The sequence below is a fragment of the Nannobrachium achirus genome (genome assembly GCF_963921795.1).
Source record: "Nannobrachium achirus genome assembly, chromosome: 7".
NCBI lineage: Eukaryota > Metazoa > Chordata > Actinopteri > Myctophiformes > Myctophidae > Nannobrachium > Nannobrachium achirus.
In genome coordinates this window covers 10,865,256-10,880,395 of record NC_137816.1, presented here as the reverse complement: position 1 = coordinate 10,880,395, position 15,140 = coordinate 10,865,256, and the positions used below count along the sequence as shown (strand labels likewise).

General features: G+C 41.9%; 1 protein-coding gene across 1 annotated transcript in view; it reads right to left on the bottom strand.

The window, feature by feature from the left end:
- Positions 1–198: 198 nt before the first annotated feature.
- kif28 (kinesin family member 28) overlaps positions 199–15,140 on the bottom strand; it is a gene marked incomplete at both ends in the record, with an annotated part of 35,765 nt that continues 20,823 nt past the window's right edge. Inside the window, 10 exons of the mRNA XM_080730051.1 lie at positions 199–357; positions 1,253–1,389; positions 2,708–2,805; positions 3,357–3,427; positions 5,413–5,600; positions 5,883–6,492; positions 11,845–11,936; positions 12,499–12,665; positions 14,062–14,196; positions 14,854–14,924. Of these exons, the coding sequence (XP_080586177.1) occupies positions 199–357; positions 1,253–1,389; positions 2,708–2,805; positions 3,357–3,427; positions 5,413–5,600; positions 5,883–6,492; positions 11,845–11,936; positions 12,499–12,665; positions 14,062–14,196; positions 14,854–14,924 (1,728 nt within the window). The remainder of the gene's footprint in view (positions 358–1,252; positions 1,390–2,707; positions 2,806–3,356; positions 3,428–5,412; positions 5,601–5,882; positions 6,493–11,844; positions 11,937–12,498; positions 12,666–14,061; positions 14,197–14,853; positions 14,925–15,140) is intronic.

The window sequence follows — 15,140 nt, the reverse complement described above, 5'->3', positions numbered from 1 at the left end:
CAGGGGTTTCACAAAATGTAGAGAAAATATTTTCCTTGGTCTCTACGACCATGCGTGAGCTACGATGGGCTAAAATCGCTTTGGGGAACCATTCACTAACCATTTCAAATCACAAGGTAACCCACTGAAGAGGGACATTAACATTCCCACAAGTCCCTCTATGCAAATAAGCACGACAAACGGTGAACGCCAAGTCAATCACGACCAGATTCCGGAGCGCTCTCGCTTCCTGCGTACGATGGCAGCCACATCCTGTTTGAGGGAGGAGACGCTCTGTTCCAGCTGCTCGGAGAAGTCCCTCAGCAGACGGCTCTGCTGGTCTACGAACAACCTTAGACCCAGAAGGTCTGATTCCTCCTGCCACACACACACACACACACACACACACACACACACACACACACACACACACACACACACACACACACACACACACACACACACAGGATGTACAGTAAACCAGTCGTCCTCAACCTTTTCTGGCCGTGACCCCCAAAATAATCATATTTTATCTGGGGACCCCCCACCCTGACGAGCACTAAGAGTTCAGACATTACATTTTGTATAACACGGTTCTATCGTGAAAATAGCAGATCTACACGCGTTGCGAGGCGTTGTGAGCATGTAGATCGGCTATTTTCACAATTTCTGCCTCTAATATTTGACAATTTGGCCCATGTTTAATTTGTAATTTTAGATGTATTAAAAAATCCTTCAATTGTCACTTTAGAAATGTGCTTATACCCTCTATACACTTAAACGTTATGTTGGTTTGTATACTGTTGAGTGAGAAAACAATGTTGCACATTAAGGTAATCATCTGGAGACCCCCCAAAATAATTTGGGGACCCCCCTGGGGGTCCCGACCCACAGGTTGAGAACCCCTGCAGTAAACAATGGCACTCATTATATAATAACTTTCCCAAGTCATCCAGGATTTTGATGAACATGTTTAACTGTATCAATGACTTCCAATATGTAAGTACGGTAAGTAAGTAAGCATGTGTGGTCAGGATCTCTTTATGTAGTGTGAGAGGCAGCTTGATATACAAGGACACACCCTCGATACGACGCTAGTATGTCACAGGGGCGTGCTTCCAAATTGCACCCCAACCTCCCAATCTCAGGGCGGACACTCTAACCACAATGCCACGGAGCTTGTTCCAATAGTTGTCCAATAAAGCACTAAATGGATGGAGGCATGCATGGATGACAGACGTATGGATGGAGGGATGAATGAACAGACACTTACGCTGGGCCTGTGTCGGCGCAGGCGCTGCAGTTGTCCTCTGACTGAGGTCATGCTGTGATAGAAAACCTTCAGAGCACGAGCAAAATCTGCATCACAGCTCGGACGGAGAGACCGCCCACGCACACACTCACCACCACCTGAAAGAGAGTGAGAGAGAGAGAGAGTGAGAGACACATACAGAGAGTGAGAGACAGAGAGATCAGTACTATAGAAGCGGAATGAGAAAATGCAGACATACAGTAGCTGAAACAATGACCATAGAAGCTACCAATTATATTAACTTGAACTGCACTCTGTTGAGGTGCCAACTTGCACTTGACGCACAAGTAGGCTTACTTGTGCGCAGGCAGAGCGCGCCATGAGGAGATTTGAACCCAATCCACCCGTCCGCTTCACATGATTCACCTGTTCCAAACGTTCTATAGAGGTGTGCCCTGCTGGTCTCATTGGCTGTTAATGAAGACGTTACCAGTAATGCTCTTATATACCAAACTCTGCTGACATCACCAGTGGCATCACCAGGTATGCTGGTCCCTCATTGGCTGTTAATGATGACGTTGCCAGAAATGCTGGTCCCTGATTGGGCTACGGTCTTCAACAAGAGGACATACATACCCAGCCGATTACAGTACTTGCCGACGTGACTATATTCTGCAGCAAGCTAACTGTCATGTGAAGCTCGACCAATACTCCAGCTAGCACCACTCCCAAATGTTTACCTGCCTATTGATTCAAGGTAAAAACCTATTCACAAATAAAGTTTATCTAGAATAAATAAAGTTTATCTAGAATAAATCAAGTTTCCCCAGGACTACAGTGTGTTGCCCTGTTGGGCAAACACACTAATAACCAGTAAGACGCCTAAGGGCGAAAAGCGTCATGCGCAGGACGGAATTCATTTGCAAGTGTGATTGGAGTTGCAGATGGTTGTTTAAGTTGGACAAAATGTAGAGAAAATATTTTCCCAAATATGGATATGACTGACATCTGACAACATAGATGTCTTATGTTATAGACCACATGAGACTCACACAATATGTCAATATATGGGTATTCCCTGCTATGGGCTTAATATTGATGACATCAGGGATCTCCATATATGTGCATACAAGGGACAAGGTCGTAATGTGACGTCACAATATGACGTCACAAAATCATGATGTCATAGGTCAGCTATAGACATTGAGGTTGACGTTACTGAAATTACTGACAAGATGTGACGGTTTTCATGGTTAACTGCGACCTATGGTCGCAATAATAACTAAATAGCTAATATTTATGAAGCACTTTTCAGCTTTCCCGGAAACTAAGGTGCTGGAAATAAGGGTCAGGCTAATAAAATGTAGTTGAACTTCAGATCCATGCAGGAGGAACAATGTGAACTCCATCCTGGTCATGGAGCGAACCAACAAGTAGGCCTACACTACACACATGGCTGTACTTGCACTACAGTACCGTTCTTGGCTGTGTTGAGTTGTTCTCTCAGAGTATGGTTCTCTTTCTTCAGTGATTCGTTGGTTGTCTTCAGCTCCTCCAAGTCCTGCTGTAAGGCTCTCACAGTACAAGCTTGCCCTGCAGATGCCATATGCTACAGCACACACACACACACACACACACACACACACACACACACACACACACACACACACACACACACACACACACACACACACACACACACACACACACACACACACACACACACACACACACACACACACACACACACACACACACACACACATTATTAATATATTATTATGTTATTGCTTTCAAATTTATCTGGAACGACCCTACAGTGCTGAAATCATCAATCAATCAATCTAAAGGAGTGTCTCATTGCCTTTGAGGTCTCTGCAAGTTTGTTTTATTGCTTTTGGCACCATCTGGTGGACACATTTGGAGACTTGTGTACATATATATGTACCGGTACATATTGTATGCAGACAGACTAACAGATAGTCTGATTACAATTGTTTCACAATCGCTTTTGCAATATTTATAAGGAGGGAACCCCTTCTAATGACAAAACTGTCAATTTGACAACTTCCAAACAAGATAAATAGACTGCTGGTTTACAAGACACACACATGATTCTTGTAACCTGAAACAGACACAGCTGCACATTCCAGCTCTGGTTTCCATCACACTGCACACCTGAACCTCGTTTGGAGACTGACAGTGGGGGAGAATCAGACATCAGTGTTTCAGATACAATGTTTCCAAAAATGTGAAGACCGTGATAAGATGGAGAGGCCTTTGCGGTTATTCGGGTCTGTCTTTAAGCTCTGAAGCAGTAGCCTGGAATGCAGACTGATTTGCTCCATTCACTTTTTTTCTCTCACTTGAGTAGCGAAGTGAGAAAAACAAAGCACAGAACCGAGCGAATGAGTCTGGATTCCAGGCTACTGAAGCAGCAACATGATGACGTACAGCTGAGAACAACCTCCAGGCCAGCAGGAACACATCTGATTCCAGAGCAGGGTTAAAACACTTAAATATCTTTATTCACTGCAGCAGCAAAAAAAAAAAAAAAAAAAAGAAAAGACAAAAAAAAAAGGGAGAAAGAAAGTAAGAAAGAAATGCTACTGCTGTGAATAAAGACTTGGAGCATGTTAAAGTGAGTTGCGAGCCTCCTTGCTTTTCATGATTCTGCTGTTTACATTTTGGCTCAGCACCAAAGGCAGAGAACCTGTGCAACACAACATGGAGTTTTACTCTCTTCACAAACCTTTGCCCAATCAACCATCTTAGGGCTTTTTTGGTTTTACAAAACACAGGATAAGATGTTAATTTCCTTTGTGCAGGCACATGCGTGTGTGAGAGTGTGTGTGTGTGTGTGTGTGTGTGTGTGTGTGTGTGTGTGTGTGTGTCATCTTGGTGGTGAATGACGGATGCAAGGGAGGGGGGGGATGGGGTTAGTTTTCAATCTAGGACGCATCATCAGTAGTGTTCCTCCAGGTCTTAGGGTGTTTCGGCCATTATACACTATACACCCTCTCCGGAGGCGGCCAGCTCAGGGTCATGAGTCCCGAACTTGCGTCATTTCCAATTAATCATGAGAGTATCGTTCATCTTATGGATGGCAGACTTCTCATGGGACTGTGCAAGGCAGGGGCGTCCTTTTCCCTGAGTCAAGCCTATAGGCTGACCGCATACCTCCTGGCTCCAGTTTAGGCATTTAGCAGAAGCTCAATGCCCAAACTGGAAGCTCCAAGCGACCCACAACAAGCAAAGCAATACAATAAGCAATACGCAATACAACCATCAAAGTGATTAAGCATGAGGATAGCGTTATGCCACCTCCTCATGGGACTTAATCAACATCATTCAATACCCAAACTGGAAGCTTCAAATCCAAAGCGACCCACAACAAGCAAAGCAATACACTAAGCAATAAGCAATACAACAATCAAAGTGATTAAGCATGAGGATAGCGTTATGCCACCTCCTCATGTGGGACTTAATCAACATCAATACCCAAACTGGAAGCTCCAAATCCAAAGCGACCCACAACAAGCAAAGCAATACAAAAAGCAATAAGCAATACAACAATCAAAGTGATTAAGCATGAGGATAGCGTTATGCCACCTCCTCATGGGACTTAATCAACATCAATGCATCAACTGCATAGAGATATCAATCCAGAACAAAGAACAAATCGTATATACATATACGAACGCTATCTAGCTTGGTTACTTTGGGGCCCAGCAGGGGTCCTTCCTCCTCATGAAAAGCCACTGGCTGCTTCTTTCGGCTGCCTCCGATGCAGCTTTGATGGCTGAACGCTGGCTTTGGCCTCTAATTCCCAGGTCTGCAAAGAGCCTGGTTGTAGATCTTGCCACAAACCCTCTGCATCCCACCTCCACTGGGCGGACTTCAGTGTTCCAGCCGCGCTGTTGTGCTTCAGCCGCGAGCTCTGCATAGCGTAGGTGTTTCCGCTCGTAAGCCTCATCCACTGAGTCCTCCCAGGGTACTGTGAGCTCAATGATGTACACCTTTTTTAGAGAAGGGGACCAGAGCACCAAGTCAGGTCTCAGGGTGGTTGTAGCGATCTCTGGAGGAAACACAAGTTGTCGGCCAATATCAGCCAGCATCTTCCAGTCGCGAGCCAAACGTAGTTGGCCTCGCTCAGATGGTGTCACGCCACTCCTGGTTACCTTTGCCCCCTCACGGACAAAGGTGGTTGCCTGTTGGTGGTTGGATGCTGGTGACGGTAGGGAGTTGGTGGCAGCTCGTTTGTCCTCCAAGGTGGAGGCAAGGATCTTTAGGACTTGGTTGTGGCGCCATGTGTAACGTCCCTGGGCGAGACTGGTTTTGCACCCTGATAGAATGTGCCTTAGGGTGGCTGGAGTTGAACAAAGGGCACACCCCGGGTCTTCACCAAACCACTGGTGAAGGTTGACTGGTGTTGGAAGAACGTCATATGTAGCTCTTATGATAAAGCTCAACTGCCTCGCTTCCATGGCCCACATATCCTTCCAGCTGATCTTCCTCCTCTCCACACTGTCCCATCGTGTCCACTGGCCCTGTTTTGCAAGAGAGACTGCCTTGGCCCATCTTCCAGCCTCCTCCTGATGGCGTACTTCCTCCACCACCATCTTTCTCCGTTCTGGTGCCGCTGCCTTACTCCAAGCAGGGCGAGTAGCTGTTAGCCCAAAACCTCCTCGTCCCTGCTGAACATAGCCCACAATGTCAGCATGTTTGAGGGCTGCTGTTGCTTCCTCCACTGCTTTGGCTGGTGTCCATTTGCGCCCGGTTGCCAAGGTCGGTGCGTTGTTGCTCACCACTAAATCTCTGGATTCATTCAGTGTCATCTGGAGTCTTGTTTTTGCACACTTGAACTCCTCTGTGAGACTGGTGAGGGGGAGCTTGAGGATGCCATCTCCATAGAGGCCTATGGTGGTCAGGCATCGTGGAACTCCGAGCCATTTCTTGATGTAGCCTGTGACTCCTCTTTCCAACTTCTCCACCGTTGAAATTGGGACCTCATAAACTGCAAGGGGCCACAACATCCGGGGTAGGAGGCCAAACTGAAGGCACCAGGCCTTTAACTTTCCAGGTAGTTGTGTGTTGTCGATGGACTGCAGGCCACTGCTGATGTCTTTGCGCAGTTGTTGCACCTGGTCTTTGTCCTTCAGGCTTGAATCATACCACCTGCCAAGGCTTTTTACAGGCTGCTCAGACACTGTTGGGATTGGGTCATCGCCGATGAAGAATTTCAGGTCGGAGAGCACTCCCTTCACAATTGAGATGCTTCGTGGATGGTTTGATCTTCATGCGGGCCCAACTGATGTTCTCTTCCAGTTTTCCGAGCAGCCTCCTGGTGCATGGGACGGTGGTGGTCAACGTTGTAATGTCGTCCATGTAAACTCTGAGCGGAGGGAGGCGCTGACCAGAGTCAACCCGCTGTCCGCCTGCAACCCATTTTGAGGCTCGAATGATGATCTCCATTGCCATCGTGAATGCCAGAGGTGAGATAGTGCATCCCGCCATGATGCCTACTTCCAGGCACTGCCAAGAGGTGGTAAAGTCAGAGGTGGTAAAGCAGAACTGCATGTCTTGGAAGTAGGATTTAACCAGGGCTGTGATGGTGTCCGGCATGTAGAAGAAATCTACATACCGCATTCACACTGAGAAACGCCAAGCTAATGGTCGGCTTGGTAATTCAATGTAATCTCTATGCAAACCACCTTTTAAAATTGCCAAGCTTTTTTTTGGAGCATGGACATTTTAAAAGCTGGTTTGCATAGAGATTACATTGAATTACCAAGCCAACCATTAGCTTGGCATCTCTCAGTGTGAATGCAGCATTACTTTTGTAATTCCGTGCCTTTTCATTTTTTTGTTTATTTCATTTCATTCATGTTTTTTTTTTTTTTTTTTTTTACATTACATACAATTTACTTTATTTTATTTATACATCATTCATAAATGAACTGAAAGGGAGCAGGCAGAAGATTAATCTTATTTAAGCCTGCCCCGGTCATCAAGTTAAAAACATTTTAACACCCTTGTTATGGCCTCTGTATATACAGTACATCAAATTCAAGGAAAAAAGAAAACCAAACACAATCAAGGACTAACAAACAAAACAAAAAAAACGCACACAACCCCCCCCCCCCCAAAAAAAAAAACATACATGCGTACACCCACACGGCAAGAAGAAAGATAATCATATTAACCCTCTAGCTCATAATTTCTAATTTTCCCCCTTTTAAACACTTTCTTAAAATGAAACATTGATGTACAACTCTTCAACTCCTTGTTTTGGGCATTCCATAACTTTATACCTGTAACAGAGATACACATTTGTTTTAATGTTGTCCGCGCAAACAAGTGTTTGAAATCATATCTTCTTCTATGGTCCTCATTTTCTGAACTAAACTCAAATAACTTTTGCAGCTGTTTTGGTAATTCTCTGTTTTTTGCTTTATACGCAACTAATAATGTTCTAAGTTCCATCAAATCCATAATTTTCAACAACCCTGATAACATAAAGAGTCTATTAGTATGCGCCCTGTAGTCTTCTTTGTGAATAATTCTTAAAGCTCTTTTCTGTAACATTATCAAGGGAACGATATTACTCCTGTATGTATTGCCCCATACTTCAAGACAATAAACAAAATATGGTAAGACCAGTGTGCAATACAACATCCTCAATATAGTCATGTCTAACTCATATTTTACCTTATTCAAAATAAAAAGACTTTTAGCCACCTTGCTTTTTACATATGCTAAATGATTTTTCCATGTCAGTTTGTCATCTAAAATAACACCCAAAAACCTAAATTCATAAACTCGCTCAATATTCACACCATCTATAGAAAGTACAATTTCATCCTTTTTCAAGTTAGAAAAAATCATAAACTTGGTTTTTTTCAAATTTAATGATAACTTATTTTTATTAAACCAATTTTTTAATTTAACCATTTCATTAGTAATAATTTCGGCTACACTTATTAAATTGACCCCTGAACAAAAGAAATTTGTGTCGTCTGCGAATAAAACAAACTGCATAATCTTTGATACTTCACAAATGTCGTTAATATATAAAATAAAGAGCTTTGGTCCTAAAACCGACCCTTGTGGGACCCCGCATTCAAGCTTCATGCATTCCGAACTATAACCCTCCATTTGTACATATTGTTGCCTGTTATGAAGATAACTAACTAACCAGTCTGAAACTATACCTCTCACACCATATCTGTTCAGTTTTGAAATTAATATTTGATGATCAATTGTGTCAAACGCCTTCCTTAAATCGATAAATACCCCTATTGTGTGTTCATAATTGTCTATAGCTGTTGTTATTTCATCTGTTATTTTCATAAGTGCCAAAGCTGTAGATCGATTGCTCCGAAAGCCATATTGGCTCTCACTCAACAAATTATTCTTTTCAATAGACGAATCCAATCTCTGTACATACAACTTTTCAAGCACCTTTGAAAACTGTGATAGCAACGACACTGGTCTATAATTGGTAAAATCATGTTTGTCTCCGGTTTTAAAAAGTGGAATTACCTTAGCCGTTTTCATCTTTTCTGGAAAAACTCCTGTACTAAAAGAAAGATTACAGATATAGGTCAGAGGCTTAATTATACAGTCAATTGTCTTCTTCACAATAATCATGTCTATCCCATCACTATCAGTTGATGTTTTATTCTTTGATTTTGCTACAATGGATTTAATTTCACTTTCACTCACTTCTCCTAGATACATGGACTGCATAATCTTACTTCCTCCTTCCAATTCCCCATCATTATGCTCATCTTGTTGTGGAATAGCACTAGCCAAACTAGGCCCAACATTTACAAAAAAAGAATTAAATTCATTTACCACTTCAGTAATATTCTCTATAATTGTATTATTATCTTTTGTAAAATAAGTAGGAAAAACAGTGGATGCCTTTTTATTCCCCATTACCTGATTTAAGATTTTCCAAGTACCTTTAAGGTTATTTTTATTTTCCTCTAATCTCTTGTTATAGTATTCTTTCTTTGCCCGTCTCATTATTATTGTCAATTTATTTTTGTAAACCTTATATTTGCTTTCAGCAGTATTTGTCCTAAATTTCATGAAGGCTTTGTAAAGTGTATTTTTCTTTTTACATGCATTCTGTAATCCTTTTATTATCCAAGGTTTTTTATTGTAACTATTCCTATTTTTGATTTGAACTATTGGGCAATGTTTATCATAGTGTGATAAAAAACTTTTCAAAAAACACTCATATGCAACATTTACCCCATCTGAATAAACTCCATTCCACTTTTCATTTAGAAGGTCTTTTTTTAACTTATTTATTGATTCCTCTGTTCTTACTCTCACATATCTATAACAATGTTCCTCTTTCTTACTCTTTATTTGACAATTATATGTTACAAATACAGGTAAATGATCGCTTATGTCCTTTATTATTAATCCACTCTTAACATTGTTTTCTAATTTGTTGATAAAAATGTTGTCAATTAATGTTGCACTTTTCTCAGTAATTCGACTGGGTTTAGTGATTAATGGGTAGAACCCTCTACTATATAATGTGTCCAAAAAATCTGATGTAGCTTTATGTTTCAATACATTAATGAGATCAATATTAGTATCACCACAAATCAGACAAGTCTTATTTTCATTTAACCCATTCATTAATCCTTCCAGACTTTCTTTGAACACTTCTATATTAGTCCCAGGAGTTCTGTATACACACATGATGACGATATTCCTCCTCCCTTCTAATTCTATTTCCACCGTTAAACATTCCATTAAATCATCAATTGTGGTTGTCATATTTTCGACCACTCTACACCTCAGGTTGTTATCAACAAACAGGGCCACACCCCCAGCCCTCCTGTTAGCCCTATTGGTATAATGTAAGTCGTAACCCTTCAATTCAAAATCTAAACCTCTCTTTTCTTTCAACCATGTCTCAGATAAAGCAATCACCTTGAATTTCCTCCCAAATGTATCCAAATAATTCCTAATCTCTGAAAAGTTTTTATACATGCTTCTAGAATTAAAATGAATTAGTGAAAATGATTTTTCCAGTTCAACATTGTTCTTGACTTGGTCCTCAGTATAATATTTACACTTGTCGCCAACATAATTAAATACATGACTCTCTGGGTCTACGTCATTTAAATCATACATGTTGTCTTCCATATCAGACCCTGTTAGGATTTGATTCCCAAGCGACTCAGCCATAATTGTCTATGAACCACCCGTCAGGGAGGCGGTCTCCCCCCCCCCCCTGGGCATTGTCTGCTGTATAAATCCATACCTTTAACTTTTGTCTTTTTCTTGTCCATCCAGAGAATCCTTGCTTTTCCCATGTCGCTTCATAGAGTCCACTAATGTCTTCACACTTCTCATCAGCTCCTTTTCGTTTTCTGGCGTTCTCCTCCTCCCAGAGCCTGCTGTCTCCCATCCCGCTGTCTTCAGTGTAGCCTCCAAGTCCAACGTGCCCGGTGGCATTTTCACTTTAAGGCCATATTCACGACGCACCCCCTCTGCAGCCGCTTGCGGGTTGTTAAACATCTTGAATTTACCTTCTCCCTCCAATATTTTCAATTTTGCGGGATACACGATTCTTGATTTTATTTTATTTTCTTCATACAATTGTTTACTTATTTGAAAGCATTGTCCCCTCTCCTTGTAAACTTTTTCTGTAAAGTCATCATCGAAATGGATCCTTGTGTCTTCAATCTTCATATCTTTCTTTGTCCAGGACATCCGTAGCACTATTTGTTTCGCCGTCTCATTTTGGAAACGCATTATTATTGGCCTGGGCCTGTCGTCTGCTCCCGGTTGTTGTCCAATTCTATGTGCCACTTCTATGGGGGCTTCTGCAACATTGATGTTTAACTTTTCTTCAATAAGTTTCCTCACAAACCCCACAGTGTCACTTCCATTGCTGTCACAATGCTCTGGTACAGAAAAAAGTCTCAGGTTACATTTTCTGGATTTACTTTCCAGTAGTTCACATTTCATTTCCAATTGCTTCTGGAGGCGCAGGCTGTGTACACGCACATTAGCCATACTCGTTTCATGCTCCTCGTTTGCCGTTATTCTCAGCTCTGCTTCATCCACTCGTGATTTCAGTTCACCAAAGCTATGCCTTAGTTCACTTACGTCTTTCTTTAATGCTCCAAAATTTGCGGCGGATTCCTTACGAAATGCTCTGATTTCTTGCATTACTTCAGAAAGCCCCGGCGGGGTGCCTTCTTCCTCCTCCTCTTCAAGTTCAGGTTCAGGTTCAGGTGCGCTGTGCTGCGGGCCGCGTCTTTGTCTGGCTGCTTTCGCAGCCATATTCTTGCGTGCTTTATCCTCGCTAATTCCTTGTCACTCGATGTCACAATTCTTCCTTTATTTGTGATTTAATCCTCCTTCCTTTTCAATCGATGTCCCAGTATCCATACTCAGTACTTTACCGAGTTCTGTAAAAGTTTGTTGCGTGGTACGCAGAGAGCTCCTGCTCCGTGCCTACTGTCGGCAGCCATTTTTTCCTGTGCATTAATCTGTCTCTAGTATTATGAGGACAACAAGACAAAAAGTGTCATGGAACAATACCTCAGTTCCAAGAAAATGATATAACTCACTGTGGCGTCTGACTCCGCTTCATCAATGATGAAGATGCCCTCTGCTGTCATCTTTACTCCATCCAGGGTGGATGTCAGGGGGACGCAGCCCTCTGAGAAAGGAAACCATATATACCAAGCCGGGTCTTCCAAAGTTTTTCAGCCCAAGGACCCCCATTACATAATTTTTAAAATGTTTCATACAAATCTTTTTCATAGATTTCACAGAGAGATTCATAGACTTGCTTGTCATGCACTGTATGGTGGATTCATGTTAATGTGTATTTTCAGATATTTAACCGCGTAAACTGTCAATAATTAGTCAACTTGACATTTCACTTATTGTACTAGTTCTGCTCTTTATTTCCAGAAAATCGCCGATCTACAAGCTCATAACGCCTCGCGCTGCAAGGCGCTGTGAGCTTGTAGATCTGCTATTTTTGGCCAAATTTCTTCTCAGAATAGGGACGCTAGAGTTCAAGTGGTTAATGTAAAAATCACACAAAGGTGGGTGACAAGGTATGACTGCATGATGGATCAGGGAAGAGAGAAATGCATTGGTTGTGTCATTGCAATGCATGTGAGTCTTCTTGTTCTTGTTTTTACATTAACCACTTGAACTCTAGCATCCCTATTCTGAGAAGAACTTTAGCCAAAAATAGCAGATCTACATACCTTGCAGTCCCCAGAGCTCCAGAAGGAGGGCGCTGCTCTGCAGGTGTCCCAGCAGGCTGTGGGACATGTGAAGGGAGGTGAAGTGAACTCTGTGGTCCAGCAGAGGGTTGATGTTGTGCCACACGGCCGGAGTGTACTGAGCCTGAGCACAGTCGAAGAACCTGAAACTGAGGGGACAAGAGAAAGACCAGGGTTCCCCAATTAGTTTCCCCAAGGGCCGAATTATGTCTAGGATACCAAGCCGAGGGCCACAAAACAGCCGATCTACAAGCACCGCGAGGCGTTGTGTGCTTGTAGATCGGCTGTTTTCACTACTTTTGTGCGACGGCCTTGTACGATGAAGCAGGGCTTTACTATTTGCGAAAGAACGTACACATTTGGAAATACGAGTTTCCACCCGACAACGACGATATACTAGTGTTGGTGCTGCTCTTATACCACCATTATTCCTGGGGTTGGTGGGGGCCAGACAGTAGCCCCCCACCTCATCCATCAGTGGTGGAAAAAGTACTCACATTTTTTACTTAAGTAAAAGTATCAATACGGCATGGTAGAAATACTCTGTTACAAGTAGAAGTCCGGAATTCAAAATGTACTTGAGTAAAAGTACTAAAATATTGGTATCAAAACGTACTTAAAGTACCAAAAGTAGAAAGTACTCATTATGCAGAATGTCTCATTGTACAAATTTTCAAATTTAAAATGAATTGCACTTGTCTGAAGTGCAATTAAGGTGGGCTGAAGTGGTTAAGGTGTTTTGTAATAATAATCAAAATCTAACAATATTTGAATCTGAGATGTAGTGGAGTAAAGTAAAAGAAATTAGAAATTGGAAATACTCGATTAAAGTACAAATACTTCAAAATTGTACTTAGGTACAGTACTTGAGTAAATGCACTTAGTTACTTTACACCACTGTCATTCATTGGGACAAAGCTCAATGGATTCAGCTCATGGGTCCAGAATTAGGCCTAGAATTATTGACTGCTTTAACCAGTGAAAAATAGCAGATATACAAGCTCACAGCGCGGCACCGAGTGCCGCGCTGCGAGCTTGTAGATCTGCTATTTTTGAAAAAGTCATGAAAATGTGTGCAAATCTTTGAATATATGTATTTTCCAAGCGAACGGTTGTAACTCAAATGTTGCTTCTGGGTGGTCCCTGGAACTAAATATTTTGAGATGCGGGTCCGTGGCCAAATAAATATCATTTTGGGGGTCCTTCACATGAAAAGGTTTGAGTCTGAGCTCCAGTTAAGTGAAAAGGACCTTTTCTTTGACGATGGCTGGCCAGATTGCTGACATAGAAACATAGGTTTTTTCCAAAAATCTTAGGATTCAAAAGACACTTATAGAATCGGGTCAAAATTCTAATTTTCACGATTTTTAAAAAATAGCAGATCTACAAGCTCGCAGCGCGGCACTCGGTGCCGCGCTGTGAGCTTGTATATGCTATTTTTGTATAAGCTTGTATATGCTATTTTTTATATTTAAAGCATAAAATATTGCGTCATAATGTGTTCAGGCCTAAATGGGTTAAAATGTTATATTTTGTATTTTGTACCCAATCTGGACCCCTCTGTTCCTGGCCTCTTTGATCCAGCGAACACCACAGCACTGATCCAGGACCAGCTGGAAGTCTATCCGTCGCCCCAGCAGCTCTGATGGGTCGATCAGAATGTCGTCCTCGCCCAGAGGACTGCAGGGGAAGACACTGAAATATTATCTTAAAGGACAACTTTAGTTTTTTACAACAAGGGTTCATATTTTAGATTGTAATTAAAGAATATAAAAGATGAGTGTTAAAATTATTTAATTTACTTCTTTCTATTGTTTTAGAGATTCTTATTTCAGTGGTTGGGGGCATGCGTACAAGTGGCTAAATATGTAATTTTACACAGAATAAGCCCATTCCCAAGATACAACGCAACCTTTCATGGTTGGATGTGACTTATGGGGGCTAGAAGTGTTACTGTAAATAGCAATAAGGAAACAGCTGGCTTATTGTGTCTAAAAAGACATATTTAGCCACTTGTACGCATGCCCCCATGCGTACGCATGCCCCACATTTTAGCACGGTAAAGGCGATAAAACAATAGAACGAAGCAAATGAAAACATTTTAACACTCACTTTTTCTTTTCTCTAATTACAATCTAAAATATGAACCCTTGTTGTAAAAAAAAAACATTTTCAGTGCTAATGGTGCAGTTGAGATGACATTTGCTCACATCAAAGATCAATGGGTTATATCAGATGTACAATGTTTGTGCTTGTGATGCTGAGTGTGTGCGTGCGTGTGGGTGCGTGTATGCGCAAGAGTGTGTGTGTGTGTGTGTGTGTGTTAATGTGTCGTACAGTCCAGATGGGTTGCATGGCATCAGCCGTGCCTGTAGAATAGCCTCCTCTGTGCCGTCTGAACCCAGCACCTGGAGACAGGGAGATCACTGATCACAATCTTCATTCACAGGCAGAAAACGGCTGACAGTAAAAGACGGTCAGATCTGAATAGTACCTTTTCAGAAATAGCATATCTACAACCTCATTACGCGCCACAATGCAACACGTTGTGAGCTTGTAGATATGCTATTTTACGAACAATAAAACAGGGCTTATGTTTTTTTTATTGTTCCTAAATTTGCTGG